At 40.3% G+C, this 22,064-nt stretch overlaps 1 protein-coding gene across 6 annotated transcripts in view; it reads left to right on the forward strand.

The window, feature by feature from the left end:
• ROS1 (ROS proto-oncogene 1, receptor tyrosine kinase) overlaps positions 1 to 22,064 on the forward strand; it is a 116,335-nt gene that overhangs the window by 14,836 nt on the left and 79,435 nt on the right. For all 6 annotated transcript variants that reach the window (XM_019418182.2, XM_053904536.1, XM_053904538.1 and 3 more), the window contains exons 5-14: positions 1,763 to 1,823; positions 7,507 to 7,655; positions 8,331 to 8,469; positions 11,525 to 11,726; positions 12,387 to 12,463; positions 13,801 to 13,923; positions 14,094 to 14,278; positions 15,453 to 15,550; positions 19,363 to 19,859; positions 21,315 to 21,527. In XM_019418182.2, coding sequence (XP_019273727.2) covers positions 1,763 to 1,823; positions 7,507 to 7,655; positions 8,331 to 8,469; positions 11,525 to 11,726; positions 12,387 to 12,463; positions 13,801 to 13,923; positions 14,094 to 14,278; positions 15,453 to 15,550; positions 19,363 to 19,859; positions 21,315 to 21,527 — 1,744 coding nt within the window. The remainder of the gene's footprint in view (positions 1 to 1,762; positions 1,824 to 7,506; positions 7,656 to 8,330; positions 8,470 to 11,524; positions 11,727 to 12,386; positions 12,464 to 13,800; positions 13,924 to 14,093; positions 14,279 to 15,452; positions 15,551 to 19,362; positions 19,860 to 21,314; positions 21,528 to 22,064) is intronic.

The following is a 22,064-nucleotide window of genomic DNA, read 5'->3' on the forward strand; positions in this document are numbered from 1 at the left end:
CATCCATCTATTATTAGGAAATACATAATTATAACATATGAGTATATGGTGTATACCTTCTATGATATGGAAAGTGATACACATCATTCAGTGACTGTGTGCCATGTGGCTAAAAATACTTGTTAATGGAATTGGTGAATAGATTTTTATTATTTTTAATATCTATTTATTTAACTTAAATCCAAGTTAGTTAACATATGGTGTAATAATGGTTTCAGAAGTAGAATTTAGTGATTCATCACTTACATATAACACCCAGTGCTCATCATAACAAGTGCCCTCCTTAACACCCATCACCCGTCTAGCCCATTCTCCCACTCAACACCTTTCCAGCAACCCTCAGTTTTTTTCTCTGTATATTAAGAGTCTCGTATGGTTTGCTCCCTCTATTTTTATTCTATTTTTCCTTCCCTTCCCCTATGTTCATCTGTTTTGTTTCTTAAATTCCACATATGAGTGAAATCATATGATATTTGCCATTCTCTGACTATTTTTGCTTAGCATTATACATTCTAATTCTATCCACGTTGTTGCAAATGGCAAGATTTCATTCTTTTTGATCATTAGTAACATTCCATTGTATATATAAACCATATCTTCTTTATCTATTCATCAGTTGATGGACATTTGAGCTCTTTCCATAATTTGGCTATTGTTGATAGTGTTGCCATAAACATTGGGGTGCATGTGCCCCTCCGAATCAGCTCTCCTGTATCCTTTGGATAAATACCTAGTAGTGCAATTGCTGGGTCATAAGGTAGTTCTATTTTTAGTTTTTTGAGGAACTTCCATACTGTTCTCCATACAGTTTGCATTCCCACCGACTCAGCAAAAGGGTTCCCATCCTTGCCAACATCTATTGTTTCCTGGGTTGTTAATTTTAGCCATTCTGTCAGGTGGTTTTGATTTGTAGTTCTCTGATGAGCAGTGATGTTGAGCATCTTCTCATGTGTCTGTTAGCCATCTGAATGTCTTCTCTGGAAAAGTGTCTTTAACATTGGTATTAAGATATTTATTAAAATGTTCAAGTTATTAAGAAATGTAGTCAGTTTTTAATTTCTCAAGGAAAGCATGGGTATATAAAATAAATAGTCATCATTTTAAGCTAAAGTTTAAAGTCATTAACTCACTAACCTTTGACCAAGATGGCAAACATATAATTGCATGGTTGAGCTCAGCGTTTTTTTTCCCCACTGTGGGGTGTCACATATTATAGGGTTATGAAATCAATTTGGTGAATAAAGAGTCACAACAAATTAAATGAATAGAATAGAACAGAACATATATGAGTGCATCACAGGTATGGGGTTTCTTAATGGGATAAAGTTGTTCTCAAATTAGATTGTGGCGATGGTTGCCCAATTTTATGAGTATAGTGGAAAGCCACTGAACTGTGTGCTTTAAATGACTGAATTTTATGGCATATGAAATAGATCTCAGTAAAACTGTTAAAAAAAAAAAAGAAAAAAAGTAAGTGCTGTTTCAAGACCCCCCCCCCCCCACCCACACACACCCCAATCTGTATGTGTGTGCCAAGTTGTTTTGTGAAAATGTGTTTTGGAATCTGGGACATGATCAAAAAAGTTTGAAAGGTGCTGTTCTAATTCCACTAGCAAATGGAAACTTTAAGTACTGCGGTGGAAATAATTGATACACGGGTATACTTACATAGCAGGCATTCGCATTTCACAATTTAGTTGAAATGTATCAGCAAAAGCAGTTCCTGGGCTGCACTGACTGGTATGGTCCCTGTCTTCCTTAGCGAGAATCATGTGAGGTTGGCTGCAGAGGTGCTGAAGGTGCGTACGAAGAGGAAGTGCTGGGTAAGCAGACACGCGCCACTATTATTGAAAATAATCAACACCGCTCGAGGGACTGTGCGTATGTAAGGAGAATGAGCCACCTTTTAAACTATCTAGACTTCTGGGGCGCCTGGATGGCTCAGTCGGTTAAGCGGCCAACTCCTGATTTCGGCTCAGGTTGTGAGTTAACTAGCCCACATCACATGGGGCTCTGCGCTCCCAGCATGGAGTCTGCTTCGGATGCTCTGTCTCCCTCTTTCTGCCCCTCCCCCACTCGCACTTTCTCTCAAAAATAAATAAACGTTAAAAATTTTTTAAAAATATTTAGACTTCTCTATCTCAGTGTAATAAAAAATATATACATATATAGAAAAAAATTCAATATTTTCAAATGTGGAAGCCATTGTGATAGAAACTCAGCAAAACTCTTCTTTTATTAAAAAAAAATTTTTTTAACGTTTATTTATTTTTGGGACAGAGAGAGACAGAGCATGAATGGGGGAGGGTCAGAGAGAGGGAGACACAGAATCTGAAACAGGCTCCAGGCTCTGAGCTGTCAGCACAGAGCCCGACGCGGGGCTTGAACTCACGGACCAGACTGTGAGATCATGACCTGAGGTGAAGTCGGCTGCTTAACCGACTGAGTCACCCAGGCGCCCCGCAAAACTCTTCTTTTAAAGCAAAATAGGGTGCAGAGCACATGACCGAGGTTTAAAATTGGAGGTTTTGCGCTCACTTCAGTAGGTAAGATCACTTCCATCTTAATGAAAGAGACAACTATGAATCCTAACTAGATTTGAGGTCAGGAAATGTCACTGTTTTAATGAACCAAAAGCATAGGAATTAATATGCAGTTAATTATTCAGCTAACAGCTAGTCAGCAGAGTATCTACTATCTGCCTGGCTCCCTACAAGGCCGTGGGAAGTTTGCTGAATGTCTAGAAACTATGCTTCTTGCTTTTAGATTCTGAGTAAGTAGCATACTTGGCTATACGTCTCCAGTTCCCTTTGATTTCAGAGCAGGTTGGGTATGTCTTAGTGAATTTGCCCTAGTGTGTTAATTCTCTAGTGGTTTCTGAAGAACCAACTCTTTGGTAAGTCACAGCCTGGATGTTAGTAGCTTTCTTTTCCAGAATTTCCAGGGTCTTCCTCCCACGAAGAGGTAGACTGTTCCCTCCAGACGGGGAAATGATTGATTCTCCTATAAGTTGTGCTCTTTGCTTCAATGGCTTGCTCCTTGCTCTCAGTGACTGATGGAAACTGGAAGGAGGATCTTGCCTGGCTGTCCTGATTTGCTTCTGCCCTTTGGTATCCCACAAAAGAACCCCCTTGACATTTCTGTGGAGAGATAAGTGATAGTACATTCTTTTCCTTCTGTGTAATGGGAATTAGCTATGGATAAAATTTATATTCTATGGTTTCCAAACTGTGCACAGAAGAACCTCCCTCCCCCTTCCCCCCTCCCCCCTCCCCCCTCCCCCCTCCCGGTGCATCACACATACCTCATAGGAAAGCATGGAGCATTTTAAACATTTAAGGGAAACATAGGGGTAGTTGATCTTCTGGACGTTATTGGAACTACTAGTTGTAGGTAGTTCATGGTATAAACAACGAAATGAACTACATTCCTTTCTATATCATATCTTTGCAACGCTGAGTTTTTTTGGTGATTGCTGGGATAAAAGCAAGTACCATAAAGAACTCAACTTGGAACAGGAAATGAGGATGGTGGTGCCCAACCTGATTACAATATTGGAGAAATTGTGCCAAGCCCAATAGGCACACAGATCCCATTAGTGTGCAATTCATTTTTTTTTTAAGTTTATTTCTTCATTTTGAGAGAGAGAGCACAAGCAGGGGAAGGGCAGAGAGAGAGGCAGAGAGAGAGAGAATCCCAGGCAGGCTCCACAATGTCAGCACGGAGCCCGATGTGGGGCTCGAACCCCTGAACTGTGAGATCATGACCTGAGTGGAACTCAAGAGTTGGACGCTTAACCGCTTGAGCCATCCAGGCACACCAGTGTGCAATTCTTTTTATCGAAGGATTAAATACATATATTGTCTTTCTATTTATGTGTGTTATTATTTTTTTTTCAAATATCTGCTAAGTTGAAAGGACACACATAACTTAAGTTATACTTAATACATGGAGCTGTTTGGTAATTCTTTTGGTCCAGGGAGTTATGCAAAAATTACTGAGAAACTAAAGATGCCAGAACCGAGAAAGTTCGGAAAGCTTTGAGTTGCATTCCTTTCTTATATTCCAGAATTATACTAACAACTTAATTATATATTTTTATAATACAAGTGTAATTGGTGCTTTATTTAATATTTCACACTGGTTACGGATCAATGTCTATATACCATTAACACATGATATGTATCAAGTCTAAATAAAAGCAATTGTGCTTACAGGCCATATCTTCAGTTTGTTATAATGAATCTTTTTGCCCAAACACCTAAGATCCTTTTTTGTCTCTAACACATCTAGTACCTAGTTCACCTATCTCTGAGTCTGCTATATTATTCTGTTTTAGATACAGTCCGTGTCTCTCTTCCACGTGGTGGAAATAGCAATGGTGAAATAAAAAGAACTAATATTTGTTAGGTATTTATGAGTCAGGCACTGTTAAAAGTAATTTATAGATATTAGCTCTTTTTGAGCTCAGAGGTATAAATACTATTTTTAATCCCCGTTTTACAGATGAGAAAAATGAGGCACAAAAGTATATATATTTGCTTAGGGCTGAGAGGGAGTAACTTGATTTTAACCCAACTGTCTGATTTCAGGGGCTTTTCTTACCCACTCAGCTGTGTATTGAAAGTCGTATATAGCTCCGTTCAGCTTCTTTTTCTCATTTAGTTGACTCTTGTCCTGATATTTTAGAACAAACCTACTTGACCTCTGATTGTCCACGCACATTGCCATGGCTTTGAAACATCTCTACATCTAGTTATGAAGTTTACCTTTACTTGCATTTACTGATATAACCCTGGTCCCTTCTGCCCAGGTCTCAACTTACCTTCTTTCTGATTCTTTCGGATCTTCCTCTTTGCTGACAACTCCACACTGGACTCTTCTTTAGCATGTCGACCTTAAAAATAAAGTAGCCAGTTATTTCACTAGCAATATGGGTTTATTCAGGAATTAGCAAAGGAATTGTAATTTGGGGTGAGCAAACTATGGCAAACTGTAGGTAAGCCCAGAGAACAGAGGGAATGTAGGTTTTTATAGGGGAAAGAGGGAAACTGGGGAGGGTTGTTTTGAACAAAAGTTCACTGGAGAAGAACAGGAGTTCGAGGTTGTATTAGTGCATTGTTGCTGGAGTGTGGAGGGATCTTTCTTCTTTTTCTTTAAAAAAAAAAAAAAATCCCGTGTAAAAAATGTCCTCCTTGTCAAGATAATTCTTATCCTCCTTCTTGCTGCTGGTTATGCAGGGTGCAATGAATGGTACGTGTGTGAGAGCTCCCCCCATCAGGGTTTCTTGATTGCACTTTATTTATTTATTTTTATTTATTTTTTTTTAACGTTTATTTACTTTTGAGACAGAGAGAGACAGAGCATGAACAGGGGAGGGTCAGAGAGAGAGAGGGAGACACAGAATCTGAAACAGGCTCCAGGCTCTGAGCTGTCAGCACAGAGCCCGACGCGGGGCTCGAACTCACGAGCCGTGAGATCATGACCTGAGCCGAAGTCGGACGCTTAACCGACTGAGCCACCCAGGCGCCCCTCTTGATTCCACTTTAAATGAGGTTTCCTTTATTTTTTGAAAAAGGTTTTCTACTGCATATTCCAGTTCCCGCGATTAAGTGTCTCACACCATAAAACAGGGGGGGAAATGGAGCTGTGCTTTGTTTGTGTAGTTATAAAAGCTAAAAATGAACTATAAATAAAAGAATCAGCAGAGAAGTGTTGTGCTAAGCCTCTCTGTGGGCTAGAACCTCAGATGATGGTGGCTTTCTTTTTTCTGGGTCACAGGATATTCTGGTACTGTGGACTTTAATTAGTCCAGATTCAGTATCTATAATGATCAGAATGGTGTCAACTTTTAATCAGAAAGAGTGAGGTTGTGGAAGCTTGTATTTACCCATTTTAAGTTTCTTACAAAAACTTACTATGTTTTCTCAACCAGAGTAGTGATTATTTATTTTTTTATAAAAGAAATTGTATCCTCTAAGGTCAGGAACAAGGCAAGGATGCCATGTTCAACATGGATGAATCTTAAGGACATTATGTTAAGTGAGATCAGCCCTGTCACAAAAAGACAAATAGTGTTTGATGACACTTATGTGAGGGATCAGAGTATTCAAAATCACAGAGACAGAGAGTAGAATGGTGTCTGCCAGAGGCGGGGGTGGGGGTGGGGGTAAAGAATGGGAAGTTCATGTTTAATGGGTAGAGTTTCAGTTTTGCAAGAGGAAAAGAGTTCTGGAGATGGATGGCGGTTATGGTTGCACAACAATATAAATGTACTTAATACCACTGAACACACTTAAAAATGTTAAGACAGTAAATTTTTGTTATGTGTATTTTACACAATAAATAATTGGGGGGGGGGGAGCAAGCTCAAGTAGTAAATCAGCCACAATTTTGGAAAATAGAAAAAGTAAAGTGAAATAACTTCATCCCTGGGGAACATACCGTTCCAAATTCTAGCCCCTTGTACAGTGCCTGAAAGTAACACCAATAAATGTGTGTTGCCAGTTGTGATGTTACTGATGTTTAGAAGACACAAGATATTTCACAATATAGAACAACTGAATTATAGAATCCTTTGGAGTACAACTGCTTGTACATATAAAAATAACTTACTGGGACACCTGGGAGGATCAGCCGGTTAAGCGTCTGGCTTCGGTTCAGGTCATGATCTCACGGTTTGTGAGTTTGATCCCCACGTTGGGCTCTGTGCTGACATCTTGGAGCATGGAGCCTGCTTCAGATTCTGTGTCTCCCTTTCTCTCTCTGCGCCTCCCACACTTATGCTCTGTCTCTCTCTCCCTCTCTTTCAAAATTAAATTTAAAAAAATAAAAATGATTTATTTATTTATTTATTTGTTTTATTTTTTATTAAAAAAATTTTTTTTTAACGTTTATTTATTTTTGAGACAGAGAGAGACAGAGCATGAACGGGGGAGGGTCAGAGAGAGGGAGACACAGAATCCGAAGCAGGCTCCAGGCTCCGAGCTGTCAACACAGAGCCCGACGTGGGGCTCGAACTCACGGACTGCGAGATCGTGACCTGAGCCGAAGTCGGTCGCTCAATCGACTGAGCCACCCAGGTGCCCCTAAAAATGATTAATTGACAAGATGAGCAATAACGAGAATTGTAGTGTGAATTGGGATACACGTTCTGGGACAATGGATGGTTCTGTTATGTACCATATTCCTGGCACCCAGCCCCCTCACCTAGAAGGAAGTGGTTTAGTAAGAGAAAACTGGACATTCTCAGAACGCTCCATGGTCCTTGCCTGTAAAAAAAAAAAAAAAAAAAAAAAAAAACATATTAATGAATACTATGGGGAAAACAAGAGGCCAGACTGATTCGCTGATTTTCAGAATATTAACCAGTTGACTATATGGATCTTTTATTATTCAGGTGGGTTTTTGTGGCAAGATGTAGTTGTAACAAGAGAGTCCTGAGAGCACTAGATGAAACGGACACCCTTTCTTCTGATGGCGAATGAAATCTTCCTTTCTCCCCAGAAAATGCAGACCTCCCCACAGCACCCTTTGCTTCTTCCATTGGAAGCCATAGTGTGACATTACGATGGAAATCTGCCAACATCTCTGGAGTCAAATACATCATTCAGTGGAAATACGCACAACTTCCTGGAAGCTGGACTTATACTGAGGTGTGAAAAGCTGCCTATGTACATACACACAGATTTTTTTTTCCAAATTATTAGAAGTGCCAAATTACTGCATATATTATAGGCATAAAGACATTTTGCAGAAGATTCAAGTATAATGTGAGTGGTTGGATTAGATGAATTTTAATCTCTAGTACTCCCACACGTTGATGCTAAATCCTTTATTTTTGAAGAAAACATATTATTAGACACATTTTTGTTCCTTCAGCACAACATCACATACTCAATACTCATAACATTGATCCTTATCTGCCCATCCCACCCACAGTGATCCCAACTAGGAGGGAGGGCAAGAAGGTCACCTAGAACTGTCCCTTTTAGGAAAGCAAGCATGAGCAAGTTCAGAGAATAATCCCAAGACACTAAGTATATTCACATAGAAAAGGTAAAGTAAAACCTTGAGGTACATGGCAGAGGGCTGAATCCATAGTTTTCCAATTTTGAAGAAGGAGGGACTTTTGGTGTGAATTATGTCGACTGACATCTGGATGGCTCAGCTCTAAGCTCCAGGTCTCTGTTTTTTCCTGGTCTGACGGGCCCTGGGTCACCACATAGCCAAAAAAGGCATGCATCTTTTACAAACTAATCTGTGTTCTTGAGTCGCACCGTGTGGTGGTGATTCTGTAAATGCTGACTATTAATCTCTCATTGATGTAGGCTGTGTCCAAGCTCTCATACACGGTAGAATCCCTGCATCCCTTCACTGAGTACATTTTTCGAGTGGTCTGGATCCTCACAGCCCAGCTACAGCTGTCTTCTCTGCCAAGTCCCAGTTACAGGACTCATCCTTATGGAGGTATGGTGCACCCGTGTTGCTTACGAAATGAGGAGATTATTCCAGAGTTTTAGTTTGGTTTGTGTTTATTTTAAATAACGAAATAAATGATTCCTTCCTCAATCGATCCGTTCGGTAACTGAGTACCTCACTATATGTCAAGTCGCTATACCTCTGGGATCAACTGGCATTCTAGGTGCTCCCTGTACCTCTGTGGTCAATACAAAACTCCCTGTTCTTGTGCTGTTCACCTTTTGGAGGAGGAGACATAACTCTAAGGAGTAAACATAATAAATAAGGAAAGTAGATTGTAATTGGGAAGGTGCTGTGTACTATGGTAAGAGGAACATTTTAAAAAAATTTTATTTATTTATTTTTGAAAGAGACTGGGGGAGGGGCAGAGAGACAGGGAGAGAGAGAATCTCAAGCAGGTTCTATGCTCTCAGCCTGGAGCCCCATGCAGGGCTCCATGCGGGTCTCCTAGAGGGGCTGCACGCTGGGCTCGATGCAGGGATCAAACTCACAAACCATGAGATCATGACCTGAGTCAAAATCAGGAGTCAGACACTTAACTGTCTGAGCCACCCAGGCACCTGGGTAAGAGGAACATTTTGAACAGGGTCTGTCAGGGATTTGGAAATGGGACATGGGGTGAAGGACATCAGGTATTAAATAAGGTAGTCAGTATAAACCTCAATAAGCCACTAAGAGTTAAGGATGGTTTTAAAGCAGAGAAGTAATTGCTTCACATGCTTCTTAAAAAGGTAATTTTGTCAACTACACATAGAATGAATTGAGGGAATGAGAGAGATTTGAAAGCACAGACGTAGTGTGACCAGCATGGAGGTTATGATAATACTTTAATATTTTAACAGACATGATTTTTTAAAAAAATAGCACATTTTTTGGAGCGGTTTCTGATTTCTCCTTTTGAAGACGTGATTTCCACACCAGGAAAAGGATTCAAGCTTAGAGCATTTCAGGGGGATAAATGCCTGGGACGGACAATGAAGGAGAGTTGTCTGGTGCCTTTACCTCCAGGGTTAGCTGAATGGACCTGGGGGGCTTACTCCAGGCAGATGTTAGATGTCCCTACGCCTTAGTTCTGGAGATTTGGCAGTGTGCAAAGAGACTCACACTGAACTAGGCCATGCCCGGAAGCATAGCTGGACAGCTGATGAAGCTGGTTGAGGAATTTTTCCCCTTCCCTGACTAGTGCCCTCTTCTTGTTGATCAGATTTTAGGCTGTGTGTGGCCACCTCTGCTGATTATTCCCTGACCATCCTCAGAACCTCAGGTCAGACACTGGCCTAGGACAGTATTTGAAATGTTCCCAGGCAGAGTAGAATACATGGATCCTTCTTTGTTCAAACTAGTGTCTCATGCATCCTAGCAGCGCTGGAGCCTTTTCTGATGCTGGAGAGAGAACATGATCCAGGGCGCATGGCTAGTCAAATCAAAATAATGAAGAAGGCAAATTTTGCTTTCCATTTCTGGGCCTTTCTTCTGGATTTGTAAGCTCTCATGCCCTCCAGGTATTCTGGACCTACACTGGGTATCCTGTTCGTGGATAGCCCCTTATTCTTCAATTCTTTGTCACTTTTCTAGCCACATTAAAACTTATAGGTCTCTGTTTTGTGTTTCATGCTTCATGGCCCTCTTCTTTTCTTGATGGGAAATGTATGATTCTAGATGGTGCCCTGATGAAGATAATTTCTTAACCAAGTGGAATTGTTATTAGTCAGGGATTATCTTGCCCAACCTGACCAGCCTTTTGGGGAGGATTTTTGTGGGAGAGATTTGGACAAGAATCACAGCTCACCATGTAGGTGGCATCGAACTTGCTCAAAGTGAAGCGGATCATGTCTGAGCATTGACCCTAATGAATTAGGTTTTTTGACATCCTGATTCTGATCAGTGAAAGATGATTTGTACCCCTCTGCTCACCAAGGTGACTGAATGCGTGGAGCAGAGGAGTGGACACAATGAGGTTTGTGTTTTTCAAAGATTAGTCTGAGAGTTGAGGAGGAATTGTATCAGAGAAAGGCCAAGAGATCAGTTAACAGGCCCTTTAAAAACTCATCCACTGTGAAGGTTGAACTGTCTTACTTCTACCAACTCTCATTAGTCAGGAGTGATGCAAAGCATTTGCCAAACGTGTTCAGAGGGAGCGAAGTCTACACAAGAACAAAGTGACATCAGAGTATGTCTTTCTCTGGGAAGAGGAAATAAAAGAGTGTGGTTTCAGGGGTGGGAGTTACGAGAAGTAGGTGGAGGCATGAAGGCAGATAGGCTGTTAGATCATTTGTTTTTCTTTCTGCTCTTTGCTACTTAGATAGCTTCTAAAGTCTGTGAGTGAATGCTTAATTAATTCACGCATGTTCCTTTAATCCTTCATAAGGGAGAGGGTCCTGCCTTAAACACAGTCTACTTGGATTCCAAGGGACCCTGGGAGCTGGGGTACGGAACACACAGTCTGGGCCAGCACAGCTGAGGCCAGCAAGAGGGAAGCACACTGTTCTAAATCTTGCTTATCTAAAAAAAAAAAAAAAAAAAAAAAAAAAAAAAAAAAAAAAATAAATAAATAAATCTTGCTTATCTGAACCTGTATCTTCAGCTGGAACTAGTCAGGCTATAGCACTCTCCTGAGTGAGAAGGCCCAGGATTTACTTCTTCCAACCCGTGTTAATCATTGACTCCTGTTTTATTATAGCTTCTCCTCTCCTTCCGCACTGGGCACCACCCTACAGTTTCAATTCATTCAGCTCTCCGGAGATTTTTGATAATTTTTTTCCAGAACATTTCTCCTATTTACGTACCTCCACATTTAATTTTATTTCATAAAGGAGATGCAAGGAAAATAATACTTGAAAGAGTCCCTCGGGAAAGTAGCTAACCGGTCTCATTCAGGGATCAAGAGTCGCAGCTCATAGATCTCTTACCACCTCCTATCACTTACTTTGAATATTAATACAAATATTTAATTTACACTTCAAAACACAAAACTTTTTTCCTATCCTATTTAAATTTGTGCCTGTAATTTTCCTATTCACCATGTCACCATTACTTCGTCTAGTTCCGGAAACTGCTCCTTCCATCAGAAATATCGAGAGCTCAAGTCCCGACACCGTGGAAGTCAGTTGGGCTCCACCACAATTCCCGGGAGGACCTATTTTGGGTTATAACTTAAGGCTGATCAGCAAAAATCAACAATTAGATTCAGGGACACAGAGAACCAGTTTCCAGTTTTACTCCACTCTACCAAACACCACCTACAGGTAAGAATTAAGTGGTGCAAGGTAATTGTAGCCAGCATGGCTGCAGGCATAGGAATTATTGAAGAAATATGGCCCCAAAGTTGTTTAAATGTATTTGGAGAACTCCCCTTGACTTTGTGCTGTTGGGTTGAAGTTCTTGTAGCTTTCCTCAAGTTTGTGTGTTAGATTACAGTGTCCTAAGCAAAAACATTCTGAAGTATTTCTATTATATTCAGAGGATCCTTATAAAGAGGCACTAATAAAGACACCATATACACCATGATACCATTTCTTTATTTAATCCAACATGAAAAAAGTAAGGAGGTGAAATTCTGTTAGTGGTGCTTTATTTTATTTATTTTTTTATTAATCGTTAGGGAGATTATTTTATTACTGTTAGCTTTTCTAGCATTTACTAACACCTCTTTAAATTAGGGTAGGAATGGGGGTCATGTAGATAGCAGAGTTCAGCTTTTGACCTCTGTGACCCTGACCTGGTCTACGGGGAATGCAAATAAGGATGTGATTGATGGTCGTTTCAGGGCTGAGCAGTGGTACCGAGAAACTAGATACATGCATTGCCACATTGTTCTTTAAATAGAAATATTGCTCCTTCTCTTTTTATCTCATGTTCACACCATGCCATGTGAAACACATCTCTCCAAATTGTTTTTGGAATAGGTTTTCCATTGCAGCAGTAAATGAAGTTGGTGAGGGGCCAGAAGCAGAATCTAGTATTACCACTCCATCCTCAGCAGGTACAGCCTGGGAAATGCCCCTTTGTTGCTTGGAACTGAGGGGTGGCAAGGGTGGGTTCAGCGCTCAGAGTCCGGGGTCATCTGGTGGAGCCCAAGAACCCCACCTCTTCTGCCCAAATAAACACTGTCTTTTGGCACTTGGTAAGCTTTCGGTTTTAAATGAGTCCCCTTATTTGGCAAACAGAAGGAAGTTATGAGACCCATGTTCTTAAGTCAGCATTTAGAAATTTAAAACTTGGAATGAAAAATTTAGGGATAAAAAAATGGCCTCAAGCAAATCCTTAGTTTCAGGTGAAATCACTAGTGATTGTGACTCATATTTATATACTTAGGGACACATATAATCTTTTTGCCCTCAACCCCGTTTCATATTATGTATCATCAATGAATACATATCAGATATTTGTTTCTTCCACTCTCCTTAAGGTTTTAAAATATAGCTGGATTTAATAATTGACATTTTACCATTTTTAATATTCAATCTACCAAATTAGCTTTTGTTATTTTTTTGCCAGTGTCATTTTTGTTTTCACTTTGGCATTTCAACAATTGCCTTGAGAGATTGAGTACTTCCTGTATGAGGCCCGTGTGGGAAAAACAATAATGAATTATCTGCACGCATCTATGCCAGTGTGTATTCGATGTCATCTATCGCCGGCCTTTGGTTTTTTGGCTGTTACCGGACTCTAGGAAAGGAGAGACATTTCTGTTATGCAAGAAGCATCCGAAGGGCGAGTTAAATATAGAACAGGCTTGAGGTTGTTGTTACTGCAATTATTGCATAACTTTTATTAATTGCCCTAAAAGTGTTCGTCGACGCACACGGCATCAGTCTCCAGTTGAGTGGGACGTCAAGCAGAGCTCTGCAGTCCTCAGATTTCATTGCTCTGAGGACTTCTCTCTGGCCTCAAAGGGAGAGATCATTGAAGAAAAAAGAGACAAGCAATGTCTGTCTGGTGTTATGCAACAAGCCAGTCTGGCCTGGGCTGGCCCACCTCCACCAAGCAGTCACATTCTCATGGCTGGGGGTAACGAGCTGAGCTCCTACTTGGGGCAAGGCTGTTGAAAACGGTGATCCCTTATGTGATCTTATTCTGGGGACCCTCTGGGGCACATATGTATAAATCCTACTTGATTGACACTGTACTTCGCTCCCCTCATCATGGACTAAATGTGATTTGTACTGCAGTTGAAATGTCCCAGTGTCTTCAGACAAAAATCTGACCAGCCTCTTTCAAGCATTAGTTGCCTTGCTTTGAAGGATGGTAATGGGTTATTTTGCATGTGTGTCAATGTGTATATGGTTGGTCTGTCTGTAAATCGTGTTATTGTTTTAGTTCAAGAAGAGGAACAGTGGCTCTTTTTATCCAGAAAATCTTCTCTAAGAAAGAGATCTTTAAAACATCTGGTAGATGAAGCACATTGCCTTCATTCAGATGCTATATACAGTAATATTACAGGTCAGTATAATGAAAGAAATGTTCCCTTAGTGTGAAAAAAAAAAAAAGATCCAGACTGACTTCTGTTATGATCTCCTTATTAAAAATGAAAAGAAATACATTTTCTGTCACATGCTTTTTTTTCCTGGTTGTTGTATAGTAACAGACATGTATTTGCATGGCTCTTCTAGGAATATCGATTAATGTCCACCAGCAAGTTGTGTATTTCTCTGAAGGAACTCTCATATGGGTGAAAGAGGCTGCCAACATGTCTGATGTGTCTGACCTGAGAATTTTTTACAGAGGCTCAGGATTAATTTCTTCCATCTCCGTAGACTGGCTTTATCAGAGGATGTATTTCATCATGGATGAACGGGTTAGTCTGAGAATTTAAAGTGAACAGCTAGATATTGACACTCACATGCATTTCTCGGTATATTTACAAGTAAACATAATTCATTCAATAAATAGTCACTGAATATTTGCTATGTTCTAGACGCTGGGTTAGCAATGAATCACAGATCTGGTCTATAGGCGGGTCTAGAATTTACCTAGGACTAATCCTGACCTACCTTTAAGTCATCTTTATTTGTGATTTTTTAGAGCCACGGGTTTATTACATTTGTGATAACTCACTTTCCATAAGAGTGGTGGTCTCTGCGCTATCACTAGGTGAGACTACCAATCATGATTAAAATCAACTGCAGGCGTTTAAATTAGACAATAGCCAGGGATAACTTTAGTAGGTTTCTGAAAATATAGTATAACTGAAATCTTTAAGGAGACACACTTGATGTGTTTCAAGTTTCCTTATTTCAAAGGGACAAGCTTATTACAATCACCATTGCTGGAAGCCCATAAACTTGAATACAGCTTAAATATTAAAAAATAGTTGAGGAGTGCCTGACTGGTTCAGTCAGTCGAGCATGTGACTCTTGATCTCGGGGATGTAAGTTCAAGCTCCACGTTGGCTGTACAGATTACTGAAAAATCTCTGGGGCGCCTGGGTGGCTCAGTTGGTTGAGTGTCCAACTCTTGATTTCAGCTCAGGTCATGGTCCCAGGGTCATGGGATTGAGCCCTGTGTTGGACTCTGAGCTAAGTGTAGAGCCTGCTTAGGATTCTCTCTCCTCTCTCTCTCTCTCTCTCTCTCTCTCTCTCTCTCTCTCTCTCTCCCCCCCCCTCCCCCTGCCTGTCTCCCCTGCTTGTGTTCTCTCTCTCTTTCAAATAAAAAAAAATCTTAAAAAAAGTAGTTGAGTGCTTCCACAAGCCAGACAAATAGGTTTTTGTATTTTATTGATGTAAACAGGATACACACTCATTAGGATATAGGATATAAAACTGACTTTTAAGTTTTTTTTTCTTTTTTATACTTTGAAAAATGATCAGTGACTAGCAAATTCTAAGCACAGAACAGATGCTTGGGAATACTTATTGTTAGAGAGGGTGTGAGGGTAGGGGACACAGTGAAAAAATAAAAAAAGAAATACTTGTTGCCAAACTGAACATAGACAGACACTGATCTATACTGATGCATGCTTGATTCTCTAGGTATACACCTGTGATTTAGAGAACTGCTCAAACACTGAGGAAATTACTCCTCCGTCAATTACCACACCTCAAAAAATTGTGGCTGATTCGTACAATGGGTAAGTGTTAACCTTATGATGATGGATTCTCTTCCTTGGCAAGAATCTTTGGGAAACTTGCTTGATAATGAAACATCATAGAATTAGAGGAACCAATCTATAGATCTTATTTCAAATAAAATAAAATTTTAGGCAAAGTTTTCCTTTTATAGAGCCACGAGGAAATTTCTTGCAAACTTGAACTACGACTTCTCAAGTTGAGTAGATTTTCCTCTCCTTCACGGTAAAATATGGGTATATGGGAAAGACCTCTTGTGGGGGACTCAGGGATAGATTCCAGTCCTGGATTTGTCATTTTATGGCATGACTCCGGGTCCCTTTGCCCCCTCAACACTCCCCACGGGAAGTCCTTTCTGACTGCTTCCTTTCATCGTACTGTTTCTTTTGCTGAGCAATTCAACACCAATGCATTTCTCTGGTCTGGTTCTCACACCTATCAGAAGCTGGCTTTGCAAGGTAGCTGCTATCACCCACCTTTGGACACAGGTATTGATGGTTAATAACAAGGAAAAATTTCCCGCTATAAATATCTATTTTTCCCCCCACAAATGAAATAGACACATTTTAGCTCAGCTGTCCTGCTTAAATTGCAGTATGACTTGTAGCAAGTAACTTTTCGTTTATCTATTCATATGTGGAAGATAACAATGCTGGCCCGGTTGGGTTATTTTGAGTATGACATGAGGTATTCCCTGTGAATATATGTTGTGATCTCCAAATGCACATAAATGTGAAGGATGCAAACACAGAAAATTATTTTGTGAATATTATTTCTTAAATGTGACCGGATAATAACAGGCTAATAACAATAAGCAAGGCCAATGTTTGTAAGATTACTTTTTTTTTTCTTTCCTCTAGGAGTAAAATTGTTTTCGTTTTGAATGAAAACAGAGTATATAGCCCAAGGCGCTTTTTATTTTTCATGAATTGACATTAAAAACAAAGGTTGCTCATTGTTGATCTGAAATCAAGTTTTCTATTCATATTTGTTCGTACTTTACTAGTTACTTAGTTTATCTTAGGATTGAATGAATCACTGAATTCAAGAATGTGTTTGAAAAACACTGTGATGTAGGATAAGTCTTTTGGATTCCCTGAATATTATTTTTCTCATTTGTAAAAGTCTAAGATCCTATGAAATGGAACTTTGTTGCTGGCAATTACACAGAAAGCCTCACTGTATAAATAAACTTCACCTACTAAAATAATAATAAATATATTTATAATATTATGTGTAATAATATTATATTATTATATTTATAATATTACATATAATAAATGTAATAAGAATAATAAAATTCACCCATTACACCAATCACTCAAAATTCTTCTTAGTGAGGTTTTTGGTGGCTCTTTTATTTCCATTAGGATAAAACTCTTTTGTGCTTAGATTTTGAAATGTGACTAGAAATATTAACGATAATTGATATGAATCGGGCACTTAGTATGTGCTTCTAAGTGTATTACTTCCAAAAATTCATTTAGTTCTTGTTCATCCCTATGAAGTAGGTACTTTTGCTATGTCAGTTTACAGATAGGAAAGTAAGGCACAGGTTAGTAATGACCCAAGATCGCAAGGCTCTTTTGCAATGGGACCAGTACTTGGCTCCCAATGTCTGTCTTCTAATCATCTCCCTATACAACAATAGGGTTTCTGTAAAAATCAGCATATAACTTTCAGCAACACTTTGTTTGTAGTGTTCCTAAGGAACTCCAAATGTGTGAAATCATTTATTCTCCTGGCATTAAAAATGGTTTCCTTTGGACTCCTGGGTGGCTCAGTCTGTTAAGTGTCCAACTTTGGCACAGGTCATGATCTCACAGTTCAGTAGTTCAAGCCCTGGATCGGGCTCTCTGCTGTCAGCGCAGAGCCCGCTTCATATCCTCTGTCCCCCTCTCCCCTCCCCCACTCTCCCTCTCAAAAATAAACATTAAAAAAAAGCATTAAAGAATGGTTTCTGTTGTTATTTTGCACCAGTGAATTATTCACTCATTGAGGCTTCTAAACTTCTTCCCTTCTTCCCCACCCCTGCTTCTCTTTCTCACCTCTGCCTTCTTCCCCCCTCCCCCCCACACACCCCAGCTCTGTTAACTTTCACTCTCTTTTCTTTCCCCTCCAAAGTGGCAAAGAGTATTAAAGACCCACACTCCTCTTTACTTCAGTACAAGGATTGTAATCTTCATGCCAAATCTTCCTCTTATCTACCCTGAAATCCCTTTATATTCCCTTAATAGCTTTGAATTTGGGAAACAAAAGCAGGCAGTTAAGAGCCAAGTTGTTTCTGCTTTTTGCCTGCTACAACCCTTTCTTTTTAAAAAAAATTTTTTTTTTTTTTAGCGTTTATTTATTTTTGAGACAGAGACAAAGCATGAACGGGGGAGGGTCAGAGAGAGGGAGACGCAGAATCTGAAACAGGGTCCAGGCTCTGAGCTGTCGGCACAGAGCCCAACGCGGGGCTCAAACTCACAGACCGCAAGATCATGATCTGGGCTGAAGTCAGCGGCTTAACCGACTGAGCCACCCAGGCGCCCCGCTACAACCCTTTTTTAAGACAAGAAACATAGGTTAACATCTCAGCGTGGAGTTTATATCTCAGATATTATTCTAGCACAGGAGTGGAGCATATTGATAAAGATTTGGGACAGCCATAAGGAGAACAAGAACGGGACTGAATAGGACAAAGAAAATGATTGGACAGTTGTGATGAAATGTTGGAATCCTGTCAATCCACAGGGTTGTGATAAGAAAGATTTACTAAGCAGAAGTATACTTTTGTTAGCATCTGTCTCCATGATCACACATTCAAAATTAGCTTCATCCAAATTAATAGTTTTATGTTTTAGTTCAAATTCTATTTACAGATTTGGTTTATCAGTGAAATATTTTGGTGGTGTTTTTATTATTAAAAACTCACCTTCACTGTTGCCATGAGATTTCCATTAGCTTCTCCTAACTGCTGGGTGGTCCATCCCAGCTGTTTTGCTGTCTTGTGGGGTTTTAATCTTTATGATTTGTAAAATGGTAGCTCTATTGCCCCACTCAACTGTAAATATTAAAAAAAAAAAACTTTGTCTACTCCAAAATGCAAAGTAGTTTTACTATTATATTTATGTACTATAAGATATTTATAGCAAAATAATAACTGGCTTTAAAATAGGTTAAACATTTTTGCTTTATTTTATCATTCACAATGCATGGGAAAATTTATTGAAAGAATTAGATTTAAGAATATGTGCATTATGGAGAAAAGTGTTTTACAATAAATAACACATGTAGGCATGTAATTTTTATATAATATGCTTTCCTTTAAAAGTATGCTTCATTAGGGGGCGTCTGGGTGGCTCAGTCAGGTGAGCGGCTGACTCGGGCTCAGGTTGTGATCTCGTGGTTTGCAAGTTCGAGCCCCACATGGGGGTTGCTGCTGTTAGTGCAAAGCCTGCTTCCTCTGTCCCCCTCTGTCTGCCCCTCCCCTGCTTGCACTCTCTCAAAATATAATTAAACATAAAAAAAAGTAGGCTTCATTAGAAAATCTTAAAGACCCTTTCTGCTCTTAAATTTTCTGATTCCTTAGAAAGTCACATATATGGTTAGAGACAAAGCACTGTTAAGTGAGACTGAAATTTTGCAATGTTTCAGCCTCTAACTTAAATGAATAGTGCGTATCTTTAGTAAATACCTTTACTCTTTTGCATCTTGGGACACCCTGGACTCAGTGACTGGTAAGATCAGAGGTTCTGACTGCACAACAGGACAAAGTGTTACCCTCACCCTTGCATTGGATCACACCCGGCTTCTTTTGCTCCTATGTCAGGTACGCGTTTTATCTCCTGAAAGACGGCATTTATAGAGTAGATCTCCCTGTGCCATCTGGTCGGGACTCAGAAGCCCTGCGTATTGTGGAGAGTTGCACGTTAAAGGACTTTGCAGTGAAGCCACAGTCCAAACGAATCATTTATTTCAATGACACCGCTCGTGTCTTCATGTCAACGTTTCTGGACGGCTCTGCTTCCCATCCTGTCCTAGCTCATGTCTCCTTTGCCGATGTGAAGAGCTTTGCTTGTGAAAACAATGACTTCCTTGTCACAGATGGCAAGGCTGTTTTCCAACAAGACTCTTTGTCTTTCAATGAGTTCATCGTGGGATGCGACCTGAGTCACATAGAAGAGTTTGGATTTGGGAACTTGGTCATCTTTGGCTCCTACGCCCAGCCACACCCCATGCCGGGCCGCCCCCAGCAGCTCTCCGTGCTCTTTGGCTCCCACCAGGCCCTGGTTCAGTGGAAACCCCCTGCCCTCGCCATAGGAGCCAGTGAGTGCCCCCTCCCCAGTGTGGTTTCTGGCCTTGATGGAAGGAGAGTTTGAACTGCTTGACATGCGACTCAATTTTGAGAACCCGTAGGTGATTATTCAGTCATCAACCAGAAATGCTTTTTAACTCCAGAAAAAGTGCTTATACATTTGTTCTGCATTTATTATTAGGAGGATCTCTGTATTCACCATGTGTATCCCAACAGAATAGTTTGCACATTCATTGAATGTCACCCAGGGGCCAGGCACTGACATTGTGGTCTGAGTGAATGTATTAGCCAGAGGGATAGAGAAGGTGGGTTGAGATTTGGACCCATCTAGACCTGACATGAATTGGAGCAATTTCTTAAAGCTCTTTGAACTTGAACTTTCATCTCTGGAGAGGCAGTGTGTATGGAGTGTCAGCAGGTGGGCTCTGGGGCCAGCCTACATGGTTTCAAAGGCAGGCCTTGTCATTTATTAGTGGAATGATCTTGGGCATGCTACTTAACCAGCCCATGCATTGTTTTCCACTACTGGAAAACTAGAATGTTACTTACATATTTCTGTGGGATTGTCATGCAGATTAAATTAAGTTGCTTAAGGAGGGCACCTTTTGGGATGAGCACTGGGTGTTGTATGGAAACCAATTTGACAATAAACTTCATATATTGAAAAAAAAAATTAAGGTGCTTACATAGAACACTTAGTATCTAGCACAGAGGTGGGCAAACTTCTTCTGTAAAGGAAGGACTAGATAGTACATATGTTCAGCTCTGTGGGCCATATGGTCTCTGTCATAGCTACTCAAGTCTGCCGTTACAGTGTGTAAACAGCCATAGATGATATGTAAATGAGGAACTGTGGCTGTGTTCCAGTACAACTTTATTTACAAAAACAGGCAGAGGGCCAGATCTGGCCTGTGGGCTGTAGTTTGCCAACTCCTGATTCTAGACTATTTAGCAAACATGGGCTATTTTTTACCTTACGACAAAGCTAAGTACGCCTGTTTGCTGTATATTTCAACTGCCGTATAGGAAGTTTTTGTTGTTGTTGTTTGTTTGTTTGTTCTTGTATAGTTTGGATTTCTAGAGGAAGGTGCTATGCAAACACTGAGAGTTGTAGTAGAGATTCATCATTAAACATTTTTTCTTGAGGAGCCTGGTTACACTTAGCGGTATTATAGAACACCCTCCTGACAATTTTACGTAGCCACACATCTAGCTTCGACTGAGCTTGACTCTGATTGGCTAGAAATGATGTCTCCTTCGACGGAGCAAAAGCTATGGTGTGGCTGGAATGGACAGTATCCTAGTCATATCATGAGACTAACCCTGATGACTGGCGGGGTAATAGGTTTTACTGCCCAATTACCCTTCCACTCAAGATGAAGGTGTAGATGAATTTACTGGCAATTTTTTGTTTGCCCTTGTCTATGTCATCCTGGTCAGTAATGTGGTTTAACTCTTCTCATTAGGCCCCTCCGCCTGGCAGAACTGGACTTATGAGGTGAAAGTATCAACCGAGGACTTTCCTGAAATCACTCGGATTTTCTCTAACATAAGTGGGACCGTGCTTAACGTGCCTGAGCTGCAGAGTGCTGCAAGATACAAGGTTTCTGTTAGAGCCAGTTCTCCCAAGGGGCCAGGCCCTTGGTCGGAGCCCTTGGTGGGCACCACTCTGGTGCCAGGTGAGGAAACGGTCTTTTTATTTTTTAAAGTTTATTTATTTTGAGAGAGAGAGAGAGAGAGGGAGAAAATGAGTGGGGGAGAGGCAGAGAGAGGAGAGAGAGCCCTCCAAGCAGGCTTCATGCTGTCAGCAGAAAGCCTGACGTGGGGCTTGATCTCATGAACTGTGAGATCATGACCTGAGCCGAGATCAAGAGTCGGATGCTGAACTGACTGAGCCACCCAGGTACACTGAAAATGTCCTTGATTTAGGGAGTAATTCTGACAAAATAGGCTTATTCTCTGTGTCCTTAAGAGTTCCTCTCCTCCAGGGTGGTAAAGAAATTAGAATGAGGGTGCATTTGTCACTTGAGTATGTGTTCATTATCTGGATTAGGAAAGCAAATAAGGCATTGTGTGATATTGAATTTACGTTTCTAAATTGTTATTTTAAACTTTTCAAGATATTTTTAAGGAAACAATATCGTTTCTTCTTCCTTATGGCTTTCTTCTTTCTCATGGTTTGTTAAGTGATAATAGCCCTGGAACTCAGAAGGTCA

The sequence above is a fragment of the Panthera pardus genome, unplaced genomic scaffold, assembly GCF_024362965.1.
Source record: "Panthera pardus isolate Hobbes unplaced genomic scaffold, ASM2436296v1 HiC_scaffold_17, whole genome shotgun sequence".
Taxonomy (NCBI): Eukaryota; Metazoa; Chordata; class Mammalia; order Carnivora; family Felidae; genus Panthera; species Panthera pardus.